This window comes from Microcebus murinus, chromosome 12, assembly GCF_040939455.1.
Source record: "Microcebus murinus isolate Inina chromosome 12, M.murinus_Inina_mat1.0, whole genome shotgun sequence".
NCBI lineage: Eukaryota > Metazoa > Chordata > Mammalia > Primates > Cheirogaleidae > Microcebus > Microcebus murinus.
The window spans coordinates 81,482,788-81,505,990 of record NC_134115.1 but is presented as its reverse complement, the minus strand read 5'-3'; the positions used below and the strand labels follow the sequence as shown (position 1 = coordinate 81,505,990).

At 54.7% G+C, this 23,203-nt stretch overlaps 1 protein-coding gene across 4 annotated transcripts in view; it reads left to right on the top strand.

The window, feature by feature from the left end:
* The window catches only part of TTLL11 (tubulin tyrosine ligase like 11), a 221,818-nt gene extending 199,652 nt beyond the window's left edge, over positions 1-22,166 (top strand). For all 4 annotated transcript variants that reach the window (XM_012771772.3, XM_076009015.1, XM_076009014.1 and 1 more), the window contains one exon: positions 16,427-22,166. In XM_012771772.3, coding sequence (XP_012627226.2) covers positions 16,427-16,719 — 293 coding nt within the window. In that variant the 3' untranslated portion in view covers positions 16,720-22,166. The remainder of the gene's footprint in view (positions 1-16,426) is intronic.
* Positions 22,167-23,203: the final 1,037 nt, after the last annotated feature.

Genomic DNA, 23,203 nt, shown 5'->3' with positions numbered 1-23,203 from the left:
TTTTGTGGTTTTGACACAACTGACCAGCATTCCTTCCTGATAAGAGATCACCAACTAGGGAGTGGTTCTGGCCAGTCTATGGCGGATGCTCACTGAGTGCCTTCATGTCCCCTGCTCCACCTTCTGACATGCAGGGCCTCGTACACTTATACGTGCAGTCTCCACCCCAAGGAGAACATGGGCCACATGTAACATGCATGTTTGCTTACTACACATGTGCACAGCACCCCTTTGTGAATATGCATAGCTCCTCCTAGAGCCTGCTGAATATGCATATTTAGCCAACCTGTTCAGCATAAATTCCTGTTTCATTTTCCCTCCCTCCAAGTGCTTGCTCTCAGCTTTTGCTGGAGGCTCCGCTTCCCAGCCTGCAGGCTGCAGCCCTTTATAGAATAAAGCTCTCCTTTCCAAATTTAAGAACCTCACGATTCTTCAGTGGATGGCCTTTAGATTCGGATGGTCTTTGAGAAACTGCACCAATCACAAGCATTCCAGAAGTATTTATCATAGAGGCCCTTTCAGAGATTTCCATGGGACCCTTGGTTAAATCTGGGCTTACTCATTTAACCCAAAAACAAAAAAGCAGTGAGAATCTCATGAGCCTCCTGACTACTTCTTTGTCTGTTACCAAGGAAGTGGCCAGGTGAGCCACGATAGAGCCTTGTCCAGCCCTTGTTCACCGTCTTTCACTGGCCACCTTCAGAATCATGGGGAACATTCCCAGTGTGTTTTCCTCTTACGGCCAGAGAACAATAGTGTTTTTTGGTTTTTTGGTTTTTTTTAAAGACAGAGTCTCACTTTGTTGCCCAGGCTACAGTGAGTGCCGTGGCATCAGCCTAGCTCACAGGAACCTCAAACTCCTGGGCTCAAGCAATCCTTCTGCCTCAGCCTCCCGAGTAGCTGGGACTACAGGCATGCACCACCACACCCGGCTAATTTTTTCTATATATATTTAGTTGGCCAATTAATTTCTTTCTATTTATAGTAGAGACGGTCTCGCTCTTGCTTAGGCTGGTTTCGAATTCCTGACCTTGAGCAATCCACCCGCCTCGGCCTCCCAGAGTGCTAGGATTACAGGCATGAGCCACCGCGCCCGGCCAAGGAGGGGCCTTAGAGAGCATCTCTTGCAACACAGATGAGGGACCCTGAGGCCCTAGCATGTTATTGAAAGAACCACCTGCTGTCTACTGGCTGTCTACTTCTCCAGTGTGCTCTTTTTTCCAGATCTTTTTAGGAATAATTTAGACATAATTTTTTCTTGAGACATTCGATCCACAAGTCTGTGATGAAACCTACATTGTCCTTTGCACCCTGGGAGTTGGAAGACGGCAGGAGCCTGCTCTTCGGTGCTCACATCTCGCTGGAAGACTCCAGATGCTTCCGGAGGTCCGGCATCCTTGACCTCTAAGGAGTCTTCCCTGAGGTCTAGATAGACCCGTGGTTCTCAGCTGGGGGCAATTGTGCCTCCCAGGGGACATTTGGCCACGCCTGGAGGGAGTGGCATTGCTATGCTGGCATCTAGTGGGTAGAGGCCAGGGACGCACAGGACAGCCCCCACAGCAAAGAATCGTCTGGCCCGAAATGTCAACAGAAGCCACGTTTTCTCTTCAGCTTCCCTAAAAGACAGCTCCTGGGGCCATGGTGACGGTTCTGCATGCCCTACGTGGCCCTGTGACGCAGCTGCCAGCCAGCCCAGGGCAAGGGGTGGTATGCGCAGCCTGGGAGGCCCCAGGAGCCGTGCTGGGAAGGTGCTCCCCTCGGCTGTCTGGCGAGACCTTACATGACCGAGGTGCTTTCTTCTCGGCAGCAGGTGGGTGTCTCTGCCCACACTTCCCCCTGCTCACATCTGCGGGGGGAGGAGGACGCCTTACATAAGCACGGCCTCACGCGACCTCCTGTCATCCGGTAGCCTAGGGCTGGGAAACCCCCTCCCTGCTATTATAAAATCTCACGGAGGACGTGGCTCTATTCCAGCCGGGCCCTGCAGGGGACACCTGGACTCTTTAGCCTCTGAGACTGTCTTTGTCAGTGTCATCCCCATCCCCTGCAGCCCCAGTCCCCATTCTGTCCCACTCCTTGCCCACACGCCTGTGCACGCGCACCACGGGCTGCTCAGGGCCAGGCCCTCGTGCTCCGGGCTCGGGGCCTCTGACCACGTGTCTCCCGGCCTGTGGTGCCCTTCCCTGCCTTGACTGCCCGCATCATGCCCACACGCGAGACCCTCCTTTGGGAAGCTTCCAGATCCTTCTCCCTGCCAAGCAGCCACGCTCTCCTCTGTGCTTTGGTCGGGTTGGGCACACCCCTCCCACAGTCCCACCTGGATGTATCAGAAGTATTTGCAGATGTCTGTATCCTCTCTCTGCCTGCCCCCGGCGCAGGCTGAGTGCCTCACGCCAGTGCCCGATTCGTGTTTGGGGCCCAGGGCCAGCACAGCGAATGAGCCAGGCAGCGAGGGAGGAAGGCAACGATTAGGCAGGTGGAATCTCACTGGGCACTTTATTCTCAGAGCGGCTACTTCCAGGAACTGATGGTTCCTGTCGCTAACGTGGTTACCTGAGACACAGGTTGCATGCCCTCAGCCCTACCTCTTCTGCCACTGAAGCTGTATGATCTTGGACAAGTCACTTGCCCTCTCCACGCTGACCCCGGTCGGTAGCCAGCTCAGCCTCACCGCGTGCCATGTTCCATGCATCCAAGGATCCATGGCAGTCCCAGTCGGAGGAGATAATGGAATCCCAACCAAGTTCATCACTCCCCCTAAATCTCACTATCAGTCGCCCTAACTGGCCCCCAGACAGCTCTGCTCCGAGGCATGAGTACAGTGAAAGAAACATTTTCGTGCACTAATAAAATTACCTTCTCTAAAGAAGGCAATTTGCATGTTAATGTTTTGGGTAATTCTGCACTGCTCCAATGCCCTCAGGGCTGCAATTTCTCTCTGACAAAGTGACAAAAATAAACTCCAGCATAAAAGAGCATTTCTCTTCTCTCTCATTTGTGCTCTAATGTGACATTCTTAATGTGAGTCAAGTTGAAACCCACTGCTCTGTCTTATTTTTGACACTGATCTGCCTCCTGTCACCTCTCCAAGTGACAGGCCGGCTCTGAAGAGCTCCGCAGAGGGGCCTCTCGCTGAGGACAGGGCTCAGTCTGCTTGGCGAGTGGGGACCCCTCCCTGCCCAAGGCTGAGGCTTTGGTCTTTTGTAGATGCCGGAAGGCCCAGCCAGTTAACTCTTGGGTGAACGTGGGGATGGGCAAGGCAAGAGGGTTGCCTTTGGCGGGTGAGTCAGGGAGGCCCAACCTCCCCCAGTTTGCTCATCTTTGGGAAACAAAAGACAACTGAAATGGAACGGAAATTCCAAGTCGCTGCAGAACAGACTGTTTATTCTGCCAAGGTTGGCCCCTCCGTTGACTTAAAGACAATCAGGAAAGAAGGTCACTTTTACAGGCTGTCTCTCATGTACCAGACACCGGGCTGGGACCCTTACATCTGTGTTCTATCATCGAATCCCCCCAAAGCTGGGCAGGGTCGGGAGAAGCTGAGGCTCCCAGACATGCATGACTTAGCCAAGGTCGCCCAGCAGCATGTAAGAGGCAGACCCTGGATTTGAACTTGGGCCTGTCTGATATCAGGCCTGGGTTCTTTCCACCCTAAGTGTATCAACAGATGTTCAATGAGCGCCTACCACATGCCAGGCACTGGGGGTGACGTGTCGGGGACGGATGTGCAGGGACGAACAGCACACCAGAGCCCTCACGCCGCTCATGTCTGGTAGCAAAGACAGACAGTAAACACAGAAATAAACCTGTGATTAGATGTTGCGATGCCTTCTGTGAAACAAAATAACTAAGTTTTAATGAGCATGACAGAGAGGACCTACTTCATCTCGGGAGGTGGGGCAGGCGCTGTCAGTAGAAGGAATGTCTGAGCGGAGTCCCCAGGTGGGACAGAGGCTGTTCCAGGCAGAGGCTAGTGACAAGGCCCGGGGTGGGAGGGGACGTGTGTGGCAGGTTCTGGGACATGAAAGCCATCAGGATGACAGGAACAAGGGCACGCAGGCATGCAGGCAGCTGGAGAGGCAGGTAGGGGCTAGATCTTGCAGCGCCTTGGAGCAGGATGAGGAATGTGGGCTTCCTCGTGAATGCTGTTGAAGAGTTTAAAGCTTAAAGGGGGGCAGGGACGGGAGTGCGTGGTTTGATAGGTGTTTCTAAAAGGTCATTCTGGATGCTGTGTCTGAAGGGAGCAATTGCGGAAGCAGGGAGGGGAGGGGCAGCAGGGGTTAGCATCCTTGGGGAGGTGGGGGTGCTGGAGGGAGGCGGGGACTGGAGGAAAGTCCCCAAGCTTCTGGCTGGAGCAATTGTGTGGGTGGAGATACTACTTATTGAAATGGGAAGGGAAGACCTAGAGATTCATTTTTAACAGGCTCTTTGAGATGCTAATGAGACATCCCAGCGGCAAGAAAGCGGCCAGCCTGGAGATGGCAGTTTGGAGGGCTTGGATTCATTGAAGGTGTTTAAGTCTAGGGAGTGAATGACAGGGACAGAGAGAAAGAGAGCATGCACCCTGTGGGCCCCACGCCAGGTAAAGCAGACAGGAGCTGGCAGGAAAGACCTGGAGCCTGAGCCAGGAGTTTCCAGAAAGATGCAAAGAGGAGAGTGATGTGTAACAGACGTGGGGAGAGACATCTCAAGGAGGGAGGGTTCCCTGCACCCAAAGAAAGCCCTTGCAGAGCACTAAGATTTGCACCATGTAGTTCCTGATCTCAGGAAGAGCTTCCTCGCCAGCTCAGACTAGCAAACTCCTGCTGACCCTTCAAGATCCAACCCTGAGACCACCGTGTGGCAAGAGCTATGAAAATGTGCTTACTGCTGACCCAGAAGTTCCACTGGAAAGAAGTGATTGCTCACTCAAGTATGTACTGATATGTGTACAAAGATGCTCATTACAGCATCATTCATAATATCAAAAAAAGAAAGAAGAAGGAAAGAAAGAAAACATCCTACGTGTCCATCAGTAGGGGGAAGGATGTTAAAAACTCACGGTACATCCATGGAATGGAATCCTATAGTCTGTAAACAGTGGAGGAGATCCGTATATGCTGATATGGAGAGGTGTCAAGACATGGTTAAAACGTTTTAAGTGTGAACAATACGTATAATGAGACCCCATGTGTGTGCAAAATTATATGGATATGGATATTGATACACACAGAGATGCTTTTATTCCATTTTTACGCATCCACGCCTGATACTGCCAGGGCGGTACACTTCCAGCGCCCAGGAATTGCAGGACACAGGGCAGAGGACAACTGGACTCTCGCTTCCACTGTATGCACGTGTTACCGACTTCATGGCTCTTGGTCCCCAAGTCAATAGAAATTGGCACAAGACTGAAAAGGGAATGTATACAGGCAAGGCTTGTATACATTGGTGGGGGCTTTTGCAAGAATAAAAAGGAGACGGTGCTGGTTAAGGAGCAACCAGACTGGCTCTCTGAACAAAGAGCTGGGCAACCTTTAAGGGGAGAAAGTAGAGGAAGGTTGACCCTAGCGTTGAAATCACAGCATGGAGAAGGCGGCGCTTTGTTGGCAGTTGACCATCTGGCGATCATGCGTCTTCATGCATCACATGTCTCATTAACATGCTAAATCTCCACCCTTGGGTGTGATTTTGAGCATTAAAATGAGACAGAATGTCTACGAGTGGTCAGCTTCCGGCTTCATCGTGGCAGTAACCAGTTGGTGCTGGCTTTGACCAGGGCGGGCGGACCCTGCTCCAGGGATTGCCACGTCCTGTTAAAGAAAGCAGAGCTACCTTCTGTGAAGCTGGGTGTTAATCATTTTCCAAGCTTTTGTTCAGTATCGTAAGCAGACTTAAGCATTGGCCCAGGCTCGGGCAGGCAGCCAAAGTCCACCTCCTGTGCCATGTCACACGTGGCCTCGGTCTGCGTGTCTCTTGCCGTGGGCTCTCCGTGCCTGTCCTGCCTCTCCAGGCAAGCACTCGCTCCTTCCTCTCCGTCCTAGCCCTGCCCACGCCCGGTTGCGCAGCCTCTGTCACGTCCTTTCCCTTTCCCGCTCCCCACGTCAGATGAGGCTTGCTCAGCTCTGCACCCCCACGATGGGGGGCCCCCCAGAGTCGGTGGAAGACAGTTGCCGTGGTCACTGTCTTAGGAATCCTCATAGGGAAAGGCCGTCATGGGGAAGAAGAGGTAGATTTGCTCTGAGTTAAGGTGGGACCGGTGGGAGGTTTTGCACATTTCAGCTCCTAGGCGCAGGCGAGAGCAGCGAGCACACAGCAGCAAGAGGGGCCTCCTGGGGCGGTAACGAGCACCTGTTGCTGGAGACAGCCAGGTGGGGTCAGCAATGTCAGAAAGAACTATCCATGCCCTTCAGAATCTCACAGGTCAGCCTCAGAAGCCAGAGGGCCAGGACCAGGAATCATGCTTTTTCTGCTTGGCACCTTGTGGCTTCTCCTCCTTCTCCACCGTGTCATTAAACACAGGCGAACAACCGGAGGGTGAAATGGAGAAAGAGGTCATAAAAGCATCCACCGCCCAGATCTGTTTTCAGGATTAAACAAGAGGTGCCACAAAGCCCTCGCCGCGGGCACGGAGCGTGCGCCGTGCGGACCATCTGACCGATTGCTCCTGCCCTTCTCAGCGCCGTCCCCGTCCTGCGGGGCTGCATTGCGTTCTCCCTGCGTCCTGCTCACCCTGGAGGTTCTGCCCTCTTGCTGAGGGATGACTGTCGAGCCCCGGAAGGTTCCCTGCAGCCATCAATCTCATGAGAAATGTCTGGAATAGCGCGAAGCAGTTGCAGGAAGCGGTGACCGGAACAGTGCCCCGTCTTCCCAGACGGTGACTCAGGAACTTGTGTCCCTGTCCTGGTGGCATCAGGGGTGACGTTGGATGGGACTGCACCGGCCAGTGGCGTGACCTGTGATTAATGAAATGATGGAATCGTTGCTTTTGTCTTTGATTATGTTTGTTATTTGGGTGTTGTGGGCTTCTAAGGGTAATGATTTGTCTGCAAGGTCTATTTATGGTTCAGTCCTGACGCTATTAATTTTTCCATCCAGCCAAGGACAAAGGTGATGGTGACTTGTTGTTGCTGGGATGCGTAAATACAATGACTGTGCATGTGCGGCCTCTGGTCCTCAGCTGGGGGAGGGGCGAGGCTTCTTTTCCTTCTTCCCTTAAAAGATGGGGTACAAGGAGCTTTCCAACCTGTTTGAGGGAGAACCAGTATAGAGCAGTGGTGGGAATCCCAGCGGTGTGACCTTGAGCAGATGGAGTGTGACCTTGGGCAAGTGCTTGGGCCTCCCTGAGTTCGGCACTGTCCTCTGCACACTGTGGATATTAGCAGTCCCAGCCTCTCAGAGTGGCCACGAGACATAGAAGGTGCCCAGTGGGAGTCCTCGAGGGCAGAAAGTCCTCAATAAATGTGGTTTATGATTTTAGTTATTACCACGGTTTAAAACATCCAAGGCCAGGCGTGGTGGCTCACGCCTGTAATCCTAGCACTTTGGGAGGCTGAGGCGGGCGGATTGCTCAAGGTCAGGAGTTCGAAACCAGCCTGAGCGAGACCCCATCTCTACCAAAAATAGAAATAAATTAATTGACCAACTAAAAATATATATATATACAAAAAATTAGCTGGGCATGGTGGCGCATGCCTATAGTCCCAGCTACTCGGGAGGCTGAGGCAGTAGGATCGCTGAGCCCAGGAGATTGAGGTTGCTGTGAGCCAGGCTGACGCCACGGCATTCACTCTAGCCTGGGCAACAAAGTGAGACTCTGTCTCAAAAAAACAAAAACAAAAACAAAAACATCCAGAATCCACCATCACACCCAATACTTCTAAAATCCTGAGCAGTCAACCAGTCTGGCCTCTCATTTTACAGACAGGAAAAGTGAGGCCCACAGAGGGGAAGTGACCCTCTCACAGCCACGCAGTACGCAGGGGCAGAGACCCTTGTAGATTCCAGGCGTCCTGGCTCCCTGGCCCCGTGAAACTCAGTCTGGTGAGGAGACCTGTGATCGGCCGACTGCAGTAAGGAAAATTTGGAAACGCTGTTGTGCTAGCTCTCCAGGAAGCCAGGTGACAGGGCAGAGGTCCAGCTGGGGAGATGGTGGGAAGCACGTGTACAGCCAATTTTTAATCACCGTATCGGGATTTTTCTGGGCGGTACCTTACAAAAGCCACTTGGGGAGTGGCTTGGGAGCCACTGCCCCACTTGACAGATAAAGAAACTGAGACCCAGAGACATGAAATGGCTTGACAGCTATAAGTGGCAGAGTGGGATCTGGACCAGCTCGTGTGAGCCCCAGTCACTATTCACGGGGCCAAATCACGTGGCAAATGCCTAGGTTCGAACTCCCGTTTGGGGAGTCCTCTGGGGCCCCAGCCCTCGGCCTGGAGAGGCCGTGGTCCCGTCCCGGGGAGCCGCGCGGCAGCAGACAGGGAGCCGGGCTGCCAGGGGCTCTCCGCGAGGCGAGGAGGCCGAGACGGTCGTGATTAACCACCTTGGAGCCGCGCGCCTCCCCAGATCGCTCTTCTGGGGCCGGTCTGCGCCGCGCAGACAGGAAGCACGGCGCTAATTCTGGTGGAGATCATTCAGCTTTATTTCCTACCAATGATTCCAAACAGAAAACCTGCACACTCACACATTTAGAACGTCACTGCGAGACAGAGACATCTATTCTGGGTGAGTAACAAGAAAGAGATTTAAAGGCCGGGGACGGAGAAGGCCTTGGCGGGCGGCTGTCCTAGCACACCAGTCCCTTGAAACGGAATCACTAGCGAGGAAGCGCAGGTATTTTTGAGGGGGAGAAAAAAAATCTCATATTCAGTCTAGGAGGATATCCATGGCTGTCGACAATGATTTGGATTTAATTATATCATGTATGCAAATGTGCTCTGTAAACTGTAAAATAGTACATAAGTGTCAGATGTTAAGAAAGCATAATGTGGAAAAAAGAACGTGGGTTTGAGAGTCAGACAGGGGTGGGTGTAGACGCTGCCTCTTCCACTTAGAGGGTGACCTTGACCAGCTCCTTGGCCTCCTGGGCCCGTGTTCCTCAACGGTAAATTGGGGAACGTGTCCTAGTGTCCCCTTCTGAACATCACTCGCGAACCGGAGGAGAAAGCGGATATTCTTTGTAAATTGGAAGGTGCCGTGTGCACAGAGGGTGTTATCCCCGCTTCCATCCGAAGCCCCGGGGTAGACGGGGAGATTGCAGAGAGCAGCCGCCAGTCTGTCCAGCAGGGCTTCGTGCAGGGCTCCCTCCCTGGGAGCGCAGAGCAGAGGACTTGGGGCCAGAAGGAGCTGGTGGGCCACCGTCGCCCAGCCGACTGACAGAATGAGGCCACAGCCTGTCCGGGGCCACATCTCAGCACCCGAGCGACAGTCTCAGGTGAGAGACGTGTGGCTGGCTGCCACCGGAATATTTCAAAGGCCGCTTCCTCCAGTGACATCTGTCAACCTAAATGAAGTTTCAGAAAACGTTCGAGCTTACGTTTGGGTGTCCGAGGCAGGAAGGGCAAGTCTGTCCGCAAAGACCAGCGGGCCTGGCTGCGTCTTCTCATTGACAATCCAGCAGAGAGAAGGGAGGCTCCTCCCTCCTTCCCCGCAAGGCCGGGATTGTGTCTTAGTTCTAAGTGACTGGAATAAGCACTCCCGCTTGGCCATCTCTTTGAAGACGCCGGAAGCGGCGATGGGGTAAAGAAGCTAAGAGAACGGTCCTTGGGGCCTGCCACCGGCCAGCCACGTGCCTTTGGCCACTCTCTTGAAATGTGAAATGGGATTGGCAATAACACCTGCTCCGTAAGGTTTTGTGTGATTGAGTTAAATAATATACAGGCAGCCCTCCGCCTGGCGCCTTGCACGTAATGAGGGCTCAATAGATATGAACTATTATTGTTTGCTTCCATTACTTTTTCCAATAACGGGTCATGAAAGCAGTGGCACCAAAGATCCTTCAACTCCCGGTCAGAGCTGTGGGGGTGTTCCAGGTGGCTGGTGGAGGAATTGAGAAGGGGGGTGGGTTTCTTATATTTTTTTCTAAATGGCTCAGGTCATCTCAGGGACTTGAGTCGTGCTAGGAGAGTGTCCCCAAGTGCTAGGTGCACCTTAGCAGAACTGAGTATTTGGGGATGCTATGGACCGATTGTATCCTCTCCAAAATTTGTATGTTGAAACCCTAATCCCTCAGTGTGGCTATATTTGGAGATGGGGCCTCTAAGGAAGTAGTTAAGGTGAAATGAGGTCATTGGGTGGGGCCCTTGTATCTTATAGGATTAGTGTCCTCACAAGAAGAGACTGAACACAGCTTGATCTCTCTCTGCCACGTGAGGACACGGTGAGAAGGCAGCCACCTGCAAGCCGGGAAGAGGGTCCTCACCGGAACCCTGCCACGCTGGCTGCCTGATCGTGGACTTCCAGCCTCCAGGACTGGGAAAGTAAATTCCTCTTGTCTAAGCCCCTCAGGCCATGGCATTTTGTTGTGGCAGCCCGAGCAGACTAGGACGCGGGGCAGCGAGTGAGCAGTGGGGTTTCGGAGAAGAAAGCTTGTCCTGTGTGTCCCCAAAGGCCCTTGCTCCCCCACAGCAGGGCTGGCCCATGGTTTCTTGAAGACCGTTCTCTTAACCTCTGCGCTCCACTAAGAGATGGCCAAGTTGGAGCGTGCAGTCCGAGTGTCCCGACCACCCACTGGTGCAGGGGCCGCAACGCTGCTGTGACAAGTGCAGTTTCAGGGGCCTCACTGCCTGCAGGGGGAGGGACAAGGAACCTGCATTTCTGGCAAGGTGCCCAGATGATACTGTGCATAAAACGTCTGAAAACCACTGGCCTCGAGGGGAAGGCCAGTCCCCTCAGCCTGGTGTCAGAGGCCTTCCTTCATGAGACTCTGGACTTGCCCTGCCATCCACACGCCATCCTTGGGCAGATCTTGGATCACGTCGGCACTGACCTCAAACCAGATCCAGAAACTGATCATCCTCACTGGCCCCGTCACTACCACGCTGGGCCAAGCCCGCTCTTGCTCGGACTAGTGCAGTAGCCTGCAAACGGATCTCCCCGTTCTCTTTCACACGGGCCCCTACCACTTGGTCTGCACACAGCGGCCACGGTGCTGTGTCACTTCACAGCTCCCCAGTGGCCCCTGTGGGCTGCCCCTGAGAACCCTTCAGGTCTGCCCCAGTGCAGACAGGGAAGGGCAGGGTCCGGGAGAGGGCGCGGGGCTCCCTCCCACCCCGTGGGCCGGCAATGACGCTGCAAGAATCCGGGGCTGGTGGTTTCTCAGAAACTAAGAGAGGACTTAATGCACGGTTGGAACCATTCCACAGACTTTCAGCTCCATCATTAGCCTTTCTAAAATAACTGGTTGGGTTTGCTCTCAATCAGAATGCAGATGTTTTTAGCCCAAAGTCAAGCTTCTCCCAGTTTGGGGGCAGGTCCTTTTGCAAACGGGCCCGTTTTTGCAGATGGGCTTCCAGAGTGAAGTATATACAGATAGACTCAGAGTGGAGAGAAGGGGGCTGGGGGTTCTCAAAGTGGGGTGCCTGAAACATCCGTCTCAGCCTCACCTGGGATCTTGTTTGAAATGCACATTCTTAGGCCCCACCTCAGACTCTGAATCAGAAACTCCAGGGTGGGCCTGGAATCTGTATTTCAACAAGCTCTCTGGGGGTCTCGAAGTGTGAGAGCCTCTGGTCTGGATCATTTTGGTTTTGTAAGTTTGCAAATCTCCTGAGAGTTTCCATCAGTTGCCCTTTCCTCTTGCCCCTTGGCTACTTCAGGGCCTCAGCTGTAAAATGGGCATAACAACACCTGTGAGCCAGGCTGTGCCAGGACCTGGGATTGTAGGGAGGATTGGGACATGGTCCCTGCCTCCAGGAGCACAGAGTCTCGTTGGGGAGACAGCCACGTGCCCGTGGATTTATCCCAGTGTATGACAAGAAGCAGGAGGAAGCGCCAGGGAAGGGAGATCGAATCCATGTGGGGAGGGGTCACGATGTGCTTCCCAGAGCCTCTGACCTCAGAGGCTGGGTTGTGGGTATTTTTAAAATAATTTCTATATTTCTGAATTATTATCAACAGTGAGCATGCACTGTCTTATTTGGAAAATACAGAGAAGGGTAAAGAAGGACATATTAATTAAAATACCCTGTAAGTCTAGCACTGCCCCCCAGCACCCTGCTGTACTGTAAATTAGCTTGCAGTGAATGTCACTGTGTACATTGTGCTAGCCTTCGGAAGGAATATTTTGTTAAAGTAAATTCCTAAGATTGCAATCACTGTTTTCAATAATATAAACACTTGAATGGCTCTTAAAACTTTGGCCAAATTGCTTTTCAAAAGTCCATAACAATTTCATCACCGCCTCGCTGCTAGCATTACTTTATACTGTCGTTTGTTTGGCCAGTGAGCAAGCGCCACCCGTGGTCTCGAGGGGACCCACGGCTCTCCTCTCACGGAGGAGGGTGAGTGGCCCATGCACGTGCTTGTCTGTTTGGGTACCTTGTCAGGCTTAGATATTTTTAACATGAAATTGTAATAATTACCAAACCAACCTTACATTAAAACCACCACCAAGGGTTGTTGATTCCAAGGGTTTTATTGTGAGGGAATAAGTAAATCAGTAATAGAAACAATAATAAACCAAGCGTTCATTGTAACGTTCTCCATGACAGTGAGCAAATGTAAACGGTGTTGAGCAGAGGGGGGTGGCGAGACCACGCAGAAGGCAGAAATGTGACGTACTGTTGTGCAACCGTTAAAACAATAGTTATGAAGGCTACATAGCAACATACGAAAAGCTGTATCATTTTAAGCAAAACAAAGTTCTGCGTGTGTTGTCACAACTAAGTGACAACACATCTTCCTGTGGACAGAGTGGGAGGAAGGGGGCCCTCAGTCCGTGAGGACACGTGAGCTCTAGGGGGAGGACAGTGCGTGAGCTTTGCCACACTTCCTGCTAATGTTCTCGTTATGGTTTACAATGAATAACAAACCGTAAGGAAGGAGAAAGCCGGGTTATGCCTGATGGAACACGGCAGTGATTTGTGGGTGCTCTGGGAGAGGCTGGAGACCCCGGCCGGGGGGTTGCCCCGAGCCGGGCTGGCCTCTCGGGTGGAGACCTGGCAGGCGTGCCCCCGGGTGCAGCCTGGGTTATTCTGAGCGCACCGACTCCCTCCCGTTCTCCTCCTCCTCTTCCTCTCGCCGCCTCAAAGCCTTACAAAGGTTAAGGTCTCTGAATATTGACCTGGGTCAGGCCACCATTTCCTGGGCCGGCCCTTTCCCCCAACCCCAGCCAAAGAAGTTTTAGGTTTGGTTTTTTTTTTTTTTTTCTGCTTCACTTATTTTTGGAGAGAAGGATGCAGTTTGAGGGCGCCCTAAGCTCTGGTCGGGAGAGCTGGGGTCTAGTCCTGTTTCCGTCTGTTACTGACTGTAACTTGGGGCCTTCTGTACTGCCCCACCCTTCGGTAAAATAAAAATGCAGGACAAGGGCTCTCAGGCCGGGCCACCTCTGCCCATCAAAGCCCTCCTCGGTCTGGAAGCCCCACTGAGATGTCCCCAACCCCTCAGACCCTCCACATCGATGGCTTCAGCATTTCCTGCAGGCTCTACCATTTCCACCTAAGCCCGTCCTCACCCTGTGTTCTCACCCTCCTGGCAGGGATCCTCCCAGGGGTTTACGCATTATTATAAGGTACAGAAGCAGCAGCGCACTAGGCCTGGGTTCAAATCCCAGCCCCGCCACTTGCCAGCGTGGGGCCCGAGGGTCTCAGTTGTCTCATGTGCACAATGGAAACCAGAGAGTATCAGAGTGCCTGGAGCAGTGTACTCCCCTTCACTCCCTCTTCTCTCTTCCCTCTACGCGTGTTTGTGTGTTTAAACTTTCTATCCAAGTAGAATATATATGCAGACAGTTTGCCCTTTTTTCAAAGTAATATGTGTACCTGGCTTAAAATTCAAATAGTAGCAAAGGGTTCATGATTAAAAGTGGCAGCCCCACACCACCTCTTTCCATGCACTAGAATTTTCCATTGCATATTTTTAAATTTAAATTTAAATGCATATTTACTATGGAAAATCAGAAAATGCAGACAAGCAAAAAAAAAAAAAATTAAGCATAACACATTTCAATCCCACTTCTCATTTTAGAGTGTCTTCTTCCAGATGATTTGGCCGTGCTTTTTTTTTTCCCCAACGAGGTCCTCATTGTACTTTTTCTGTGCATTGTATCTCTAATCACAGTCTGCCTTCAACTAAGGGACCAAAATGGATATTCGTTGAGTAAAAACTTGCAGTGAATTGCGAGATCCTTGCTACTCAAAGTGTGCCATTAGCACCACCAGGAAGCTCGTTAGAAATGCAGCGTCTCAAACCATCTTATTCAAAAACTTAAAGAAAAAAAAATTTTTTAGAAGAAATGCAGTGTCGTGGGCCCCACCCCAGATTCTGAGCTTTAACAAGCTGGCGGTGGCCGCTTGTGCAGGGAGGGCCTGCAGGGAGGGCCGTGCGGATCAGAGCCACGCGAAGGCGCCACTCACAGACCGCCGCTTTCGGTTCTGGGCAGGAGGCTCAAGCCAGGTGTAAACAGCACCGGCCGCGGCCTCTACAGAGAAAGGCCTGCTGCAGAGCACTGTCAGCAGGGCTGAGCAGTGTGATTGATGAGGAGGGTGGTTTACATTCTGGCCCAAGCTCCTTATCTTGTCAGGTCCCAGGGACGCAGTTCGGGGGCTTGACACTGCCAGCCGACCGCACTGAGAGCAGCACTGTGGACCACACGGTTGGCAGGTGGAGGCTGGGACTGGGTTTCCCTGGATTTAGCTCCCGGTCTGTTCTGCTCTGTGTATCTGACCCTCCTACCTGACCATCACACGCACATGCACACGCCAGCACGTGCACACACACGCGCACACACGTGCACACACACACATGGCCTGGGAGAGCGCTGGCCCAGACTCCACGACTAGGAAACATCTGTCTCCCGAGTTAGACTGCGGCCCCCACCTCCCTGTGTCTTTGTCGGCACGGGGCCTCTGTTAAAAGGGTTTTACAGCAGGGCCACTGCCTCCTTCTCAGCTCCTCCCGTCAGGACCAAATGGGACAGGGGACTTGCAGGACATCCTGAGTCGAGAGGCTAAAAAGCTCTGGTGGACTTGGAAGGAGACACAAAACAACTCCTTGCTTGGCTCAAGTCCCCCCGGGATCCCGCGGTCCATAGATGACGCTGTATCTACACACCCCAGGCCAGGCCTCTGCCCGCAGGACTGGGACCCAGTGAAGGGAAGGTGTTGATTAGCAAAGTCGGAGCCGGCCCCATCTAAAATGCCACGTGGCCTTTGGTCTGCCCTTAGTGTCACCTTCCCCAAGGAGCTCAGGGCATCCCATAGGTTTAGGTCCCAGGGTTGATTTTTACTTGGGCATTGGGAAGACTCAGAACTTTCCGACAGCACAAATTAGTTTAAAAAAAACCCTCCGCAGCCAGCGTTTGAATTTCCAGGCCACTATTCTCTGGCTGTGTGACCTTAGGGAAGTCACTCAATCCCTCTGAGCATCAGTTTCCTCATCAGTAAGGTGGGGCACAATCTTGACATCACAGCGGTACTGTGAGGACTAGCGGCAATGTCTGTGAAGTGCCTGGCATCAAGCCATTTGTTCACTCACTCACGGGGCCGTCACGTCTGCACTGAGCACCTTCTGCGTACCTGGCCCTGGGGGTGCGTGAGGGGCTGGGGCTCCCAGTCCAGCAGGGACGCTGGAGACCACGCCCCCTGAGCGAGCTGCAGGGGCACCGCAAAGACTGCGCAGGAAGCCCGTGCCGGGGATCGGAGGGTTTCACAGAAGGCCTGATTCTGAGCTCAGATCCCAAAGACGAGCGGGCGCTTACGAGGCAGAGCAGGGGGAGCGTTCCAGGGCACAGTGGGGACTGCTGGTCCTACGACCCAGCGTGGGATTTTGGCCAGGGAGAAGGGGTTGTGTTTATTTTACTCTTCAAGGTCAAATTTACATACAGCAAAATGCATGAGCTTTAGCATGCAATCCCGTGTAACCAACACCTTTGTCACAATATAGAACACCGCTGTCAGTTTGGGTTTGTCTCAGTAACTTTGTTCCCTCCTGATATTAATAAAAGTTGGGGATCTGGGTTTCAAAGGGGACATTTCGTCATGGTGCTGAGGGATAAGGCTTTGAGCTGTGTTAAAATACCAACCCCACCACTCTCTACTCCACTTCTGAGACAGTGAAGTAGGGTTAATCGATCCCACTCGACAGGGCTGTTCAGGGGATCGAATCTGTGAGTTCCCGGAGTGGACACGGAGGCGAGGGGCAAGGCAGGCTCGGCCGGCACTCGGGCCCGGGGCCAGGCCTCCCAGGGCAGCTGGCGCGCACCCTCACCTGGTCTCTCTCTTCGCAGGGATGTGCCTGCAGGCGTTCGTGGAGGCTTTCTTCTTCCTGGCTCAGAGGAAGTTCAAGACGCTGCCGCTGCACGAGCAGGTGGCCTCGCTGATCGACCTGTGCGAGTTCCACCTGTCCCTGCTGGATGAGAAGCGCCTGGTGTGCGGCCGCAGCGGCCCGCTGGGGGGCCGGTCCCCTCACGGCAGCACCGCCCAGGAGCCCTCTGCCTCGGCCCAGCCGGCGGGGGGCCACGTGCTGCCCCGCGTGAGCTATGCCAGCAAGCTCTCCTACCCCAGGCACACCCTGTCCTGAGGGCCGCTCCGTCCTCCCGGAAGACCAGAGCGCCCTTCAGGGCCGAAGAGAGCGCGGGCTCCCGGCCGGCGGAGGGACAGCTGGCCGCGGGGCTCCCCGGCCGGGACTTCCGTTACCTGTCCGTGCCCCGCCGGGCTGCGCTTGGCTGGGCCTGCCTGGTTCTCGCCCACCCTCCTCCCGGCGCCTCTGGGTGATCCACCCTGTTTGCGAGTCATCCGTGGACATATGACATCTAAACAGTGACAGATGGCACCTTCTATTCTGGGCTCGTGGGAAGCACCGGCTGGGGCAAACGTGCCGTGTTTGGGGCATGGGCGCAGGCAGTGCCAAGCCGGGGCTGGGCACAGGAAGCCGAGCGCTGGGTCTCTCGTGGCCCCTGAGAGCTTACTGGTTAAAGCCCCTGAGAACATCATGTCTATTTCCTACCACCCTTTCCATGAAAAGGAAGTGGAAATACCTCACAGGTGTCCGAGAACGTCCCACCCCCATCATGTGCTACACGGATGTAGTTACCAGGTTAGCCTCACTCCATCAGCCTGCCTGTTGCTGCGATGTTTGGTCGGTTATTAAGAAATAATTTTAAGAAGTAACTAAGTAAGGCTCCTACAGACTCAGAGCAGACAGAAGCCTCAGAGATCTTATTGTTTGATTTTGTTTGACCTTGACCTCGAAGCAAGAATCTCATCTTCAGGCTGGTCCGCAGGTAGTGAGTTATCTCACTTGATTGTTCGCAGTTACAGATCGAACTCCTTGTTCTAATACTTCCCCCCTTCTCACTACTGCACTTGATTAGTCAAAAAAAAAAAAAAAAGAATCTCATCTTCAGCCTCCCTCACCAGATGGTCTGAGTGGACCCCTGCATAGGTAGAGTGTTGGCCAGGTGGCCAGCCAGTCCCCAGCAAGCACTGCCGGGCGGCCCTGAGTGCCCAGCACTGTGCTGGGCTCCAGGGGCCGGGGGAGGGGCTTGGGGGTCCATGTGGCCCTTTCCCAGAGGGTCCCCTTTGAAGGGAAGAGCTGATCCTCACGCTCCGAGTGACCAGGACGAACGTCTCTGAGGGACTCGCACAGTGCCTGGTGCACGGTAGGACTCAGAAATGCCCTCAGTGCGGGGCAAGGGCAGGGCCGTGGGAGGCAGAAGTACATCTCAGACAAGTTCACGTCTGTCTCCTTCCTCCCTTCTAACCTGTCCTGTCTCCGGATCCGAGCCCACCTTGCGCAGACTGGTGAGAGCCGTTGCCTCAAGGCCCAACACAGAGCCTGGCGCGTAGTAAGGACTCGAAAGGCGTCTGTCCCAATGAATTGCTTGAATGTGGCCTCCCCAGGGTATTTTTAAACCCAAAGAGAAGGTTGTTGATCCAAGATCGCTCCACCTCTTGGCTGTTTTAGAGCAGGGTCCCTTCTGCTAATCCACGCCCAACCCCCCTTCCTGCCAGAAGCCTAGTCCCTGGGGAAGTGAACCTGGCCTCCAAGCCGTGCCCCTGCCCTGCCAGGGCGTGGGGGAGCCCCACGGCCACTGCCCTTCCCGGCAAAGAGGGGCCCTGGGACCGAGCCCTGCAGAGCCCGCTGGGCTGTTTGGTGACAACGAACACTTTCGCAATGACTGTCTTTTCCCAAGTAGAAAGCAGACAGGCGGCCTAAGACGGGAAGGGCGGGATGAGCCTCGTGAGGTGCCTTGAGTGCCTCCTATAAGGGGGCATGTTAGAGGTGTCATCGGTGCAATTCTCCAGTCCCCTAGCGGTTTCCTGTCGCTGTTCTCATCTTCAGATGAGGCCGGCAAGGCCTGGGGGGTCAGGACTTGATCCAGGTCTGTCTGTCGACTCTATGTTGCTAGTGAGCATGAACCCAGCTCCAAGAACAGAGCCCCGGCAGGCCCGCCCTGCTCTGGGGCTGTCTGGGGTCCTACAGGCCTCTGCTCACTGTCACATCTGGTGGCACGGGTCAGACCCATCAGTGTCCCCAAATGGTCCACGGTGAGAAAGTCTGCAGCCCCCAGGCATGCTCTTCCAGCCCCTTTTGGCAGAACAAATGGATGTCACAGCGAAAGACCCGAGGAACAGTGTCCGGGCACGCGTGCCAGCCGGGAGCAGCTAAGGGTCTCTCAAGCAGAGCTCCAACTTCACCCCATTTCTTGGTCTTCCGACAGCACGCACTGGCCAAAATGGAGTGTAACTTTCAGGTCTAAAACCAACCAAGCATGCTGAATTTTAAAATATATGTCCAGAGGTTGAATTCCAGCCACATTGGGGTGATATAGAAACGTCAGCTCTAGGGGTGGGGAAGGTCCTCTCCCACCCCGTCCTGTCATCGGGAGGCAGGCGTGGTGTCCCTCTGCCCTAGGGGGAGCCCCCTCCTCTGCAGACAGGGCCCTGAGTAAGCCGCGCACCCCTGCGGGACGCAGAGCCTAGGCGTGCGTGTTAGGGAGTAGTTGCACAGAAAGAATTTAGAGGCTGCTCCAAGATCAGGGTGAGTGAGAAGAGACTCATCCCCCCACCCTGGAACCCAACAGGAAGTCCCGCTGCCTTCACCCCCTTTGGTAACTGGCCACTCACTCTGTGGAGTGCAACCGAAGCCATAGCGGAAGCCGACGGCTCCTTCCTCCGGGAGGAGGGAAACAGCGGGGAGCTCCCGGTAGCGCGCAGTCCCCGTCCTCTGCTGCGGGATCAGCCCGTTGCCTAGAAGGGCCCTCAGGATGCGGCCCGGCCTCTCCCTCACCATCTCTGGCCAGGGCTTCGCCTGCCCCCCTGCCTCTCCCCCCTCCAACCCACCCTCCGTCCCTGTCGCCCTGGGGGGAGCTTGGCCAGCGTAGCACTGCACCGACCCCTACTGCAAGCGGCCGTCAGCAAGGCTCCTCATCAAGTCCCTTCCTCTCCTTCCATCCCCAAACCCACGCCAGGCCCCCACACCTCAGGGGCAGGCTCGGCCATACCCCCCGAGCCCCAAGCCCGCCTGTGCTCCCAGGGCTCTTTGCGCCTGTTGTCCTCAAACAGGAAGAGGACGTGCTACTTCCGCAATGTAGGAGGGCCGTGGGGCGCAGACCTGCCCTGAGCCCCCACCCTTGTCTTCCTGCCGCCTCTGCCTGGGACGGTCTCCCTCTGTCCAACGGCAAGCAGACAGCTCTCTAGGACCAGCTCGAATGTTCCCACGGCAATCCCCAAAAGGAAGGAGCCGCTCCCTCCGTATTCTCCTGAGAACCTGGAAAGTTCCTTTACCACCATGCTTGCCCGTGGGGGGTCATGGCATTTGCTCTCACCCGTGTGCTGGATCCTTGTGGGTCTCTGACGCAGAGCAGGGGCCCGGCCGGTGCTCATTGACACAATAGGAACATCCCGCAGGCCCCGGGCAAGAACACAGCGCCGCCACTTGCATTGTCCTCTAGCCTGAGGATGGCTTATGGGTCACGGGCTCTAGACCTTGCCAAGCTGATCTGCTAAACTCCTCCCCCGAAGCGGCTGTCCTCCCGTCTGTCCTCCCCACGGCCCAGCGCTGGGGCAGCGTTGTCATCACTCTGTCTTCACGGATGGGGGAGCTGATGTCCAGAGGGTCGAGTGACTTATCCGAGGTCGTAAGGCTGGTGAAAGGCGGAGCAGGATCCGATCCCACGCCCCGTCCTCAGCTCAGCGACTGCTCCGCACAGTGCCCCAGCACTCCCAGCAGGGTCCCACTGTCCAGACATGACACCTTCGTCCCAGAGAGACTGGAGTTTGCTCAGCTCGTACCTGGGGTCCGGGGACATGGCTCGGGGCTGTCTGACCCACTCTTCCCACCTGAGCACCCAGGGAGGCTTTGGGGGGGCACCCCAAGGGCTCTAGGTCCCGCATCTGCATGGCGGGGGTGGTGTGTCCCTTGATCTTTGGGAACACAAGATGAGACTACAGAAGGCATCGTAAAGGCGAGAGTGCTTTGTAAACGAAAGTGCCGCTCACACGTGCTGTCTTCAGGCCAGCTTCCGCACTGCGAAGGGGACGGAGGGGAGAGCTCTCTCCTGAGCAGCGGCATCCGTCAAGACAACGAAGCCACCACAGCCGGTTCCTCCTCCCTCGCCCACCTCCCCTTCGGCCTCACACATTCAAAGACACTCGCAGGCTGAAAAATGGTTCCTGCCACTGCTCGGATGCCGGGAATTTGCCTTGTGATTGGCAGAGTGTCACTCCAAGACAGCTTCATTTTTCTTTCTTCTCGCGACTGACGTCCTGCACTCGTTGGCCGTGCCATTGCGAGCTGGGCTCACGACCGTCGGTGTCTGAGCCGCTTCCCTCGAAGCTCAGACACGACGGGGCCCCATCAGGGAAACGGTGTCCCCGTGGCTGAGAGAGCTGGCCTCGCTCAGAGGGGCAAAGTCCCCACAGCGCAAATTAACCTCACATCCCCCCTGCCTTCATTGATGTTTCTGCCGATCTCCTATTTGGTCTGATGAGCGAGGGAGAAACTTTCCCATACGGTGATTGGATTTCTCCCTCACAAACCTGGTCAATTTTTTTTTTTCTGTTCCCAAAGACAAAGGGGCTCTGCAGACTAGTCCACATACTCAGTCACCTTCAACCCTGGCAACCAAAAGTCTTGATTTTTATATAACCAGAAAAAGCACGCGGCAGAATGCTTTCGCACACACACCAACACGCGTGCACCGACACCGCTGAGCTTTGGTACAGAATGGCAAAATTACTGATGTTTTCCTCACGCCCAGCAGTTTGCTTCTGAGTCTTATTTGGAGAGCAGAGGGAAAAGGGCTCCGTGAGCCCTGGGGCAACGTAACTTGCCCACTAAGAGGCTCGTGGGAAACATCTCCAAAGGGAAGGCGCTCGCTACGACTCCAACCAGGCCGGGGGCCAGGCCAGGGGACGTGGTCTGCTCCTCACCCTGCTCCCGGGCTGCAGGGACATTTTCCCTTCAGAACGTCTTGCATCAGGATGGGGGCGAAACAGGTGGGCCGAGAATCCCAGAGGAGGCCGTGAGCTGTTCTGGGAAGAGCGAGAGCGTTGGGGTCAGACCTGGGTCTGGACTTTGCTCCGTCACTCTCTCGCTAAGTGACCGTGGACCAGAGACTTCACCTCTCTGGTCCCTGCTCCTCGCCTGGACAGAGGAGGTCACGTCCTAATAAGTGTAAAGAGCCTGGCGTGGGGCTTGGCACCTGGGAAGTGTCTTAATGTGTGTCTTTTGAGAAAAGGAGTGTTCTCAACGTGCGGGAACTGTTCGAGTTTGCCCACCTTGACGCCCCCCAACAGGAGGCTCCTGGGGGTCTGGGGAGAGGCCCCCCCCAGGGGCTCAAGCCCTCCCAGCTCTGTACTGGGCCCCGCCTTTAAGAGGCTGCAGCTCCTGCCTCTTAAAAGCCTTTAAAATTTCTTTATTAAATTTTCATGGCACATAAAGTCAAGGTTCTGTTACTTGGCCTCAGTTGTCTTGGTAACTTCGTAAAATGCAATAATAAAACGAAGCTGAGTGTTGCTAAACACAGGCTCATTGTATAAACGACTACAAAGTATTGACAGTTTGTTCTGTGTGATAATTTCTGACAGCAAATCCACTGGGACGGACAATGCTTGTTCATCCGGGGTCCACTGGTGGAAAAAGGACACCTTTTAATTTTTTCTCCCCCAGTGGTTAATGTTTGCCCGGGAAGCTGAATATGGCCTCTGTGAGGGCCTGGGGGAGCCAGAGAGAGGAGTTTGCAAAATCCTCCAACCCTTGATCTGCTGGGGACAGTCTTCCCTAGGGAGGGAGGGACCTGTCCCTAGAGTCTGGCCACCTGTCAGAGACTGTGGCAGGGACACCTGCCTGGGAGAGGGAACGGCCCCTTGCAACTCTGGGATGCAGCCGTCCCTGCACACGGCTCACGCTAAACAGGTGTGCGTGCAAGTTTCTCCCTCACGGGGAAGCTGGAGGCGGCGCCCCCTCCCCAGAACGGAACTGTCCGAGCTGCACCAAAGGGGCGATTCTGGTGCTGCTGCTACACCTGGTGGCTCTGTCCCTGGGAGCAGAGGCCCTCACGCCCTCCCGCACCACCTCCCCCTTGGCCCTCTGGGAGCCGCATGTATCTGCGCTGAATATTTCCCAGGCTGTGAACCACCTGGTGGAAAGTGAAAAGCAGATGGCCCCGAGTTAAAAATAAAGTGAGACCCCAGCTCCCTGGAATCCCCGCCCCCATCGGCATCCGAGAAGCGTTCATCTCACACAGCCCCCCTCCAGGGAGGCCACTGAGGCAGGCCGTCCCCACCGGGAACTCCTTTGGACCCCTCGGACTTGCCAGTTTATGGACCGTTCAGATTCGGCACGTTCCTCGTGCTCCTACCGTGTGCTGGCCTTGTGTCCCGGGCTCCCGTGTCACAGGGCGTGGCTCTGCAGTGCTGTAGGGCTGTCGCCCCACTCTCTGCTGGAAAAACCGCGTCTGCCTGCCTGAGGTCCCGCAGCCGTGGGGTGGGGGCAGCTGTGGCAGCCTGTGAGGTTAGAACCTTGCGCACCCAGCCCCGCATGTGTTCGAGGGTGGGGC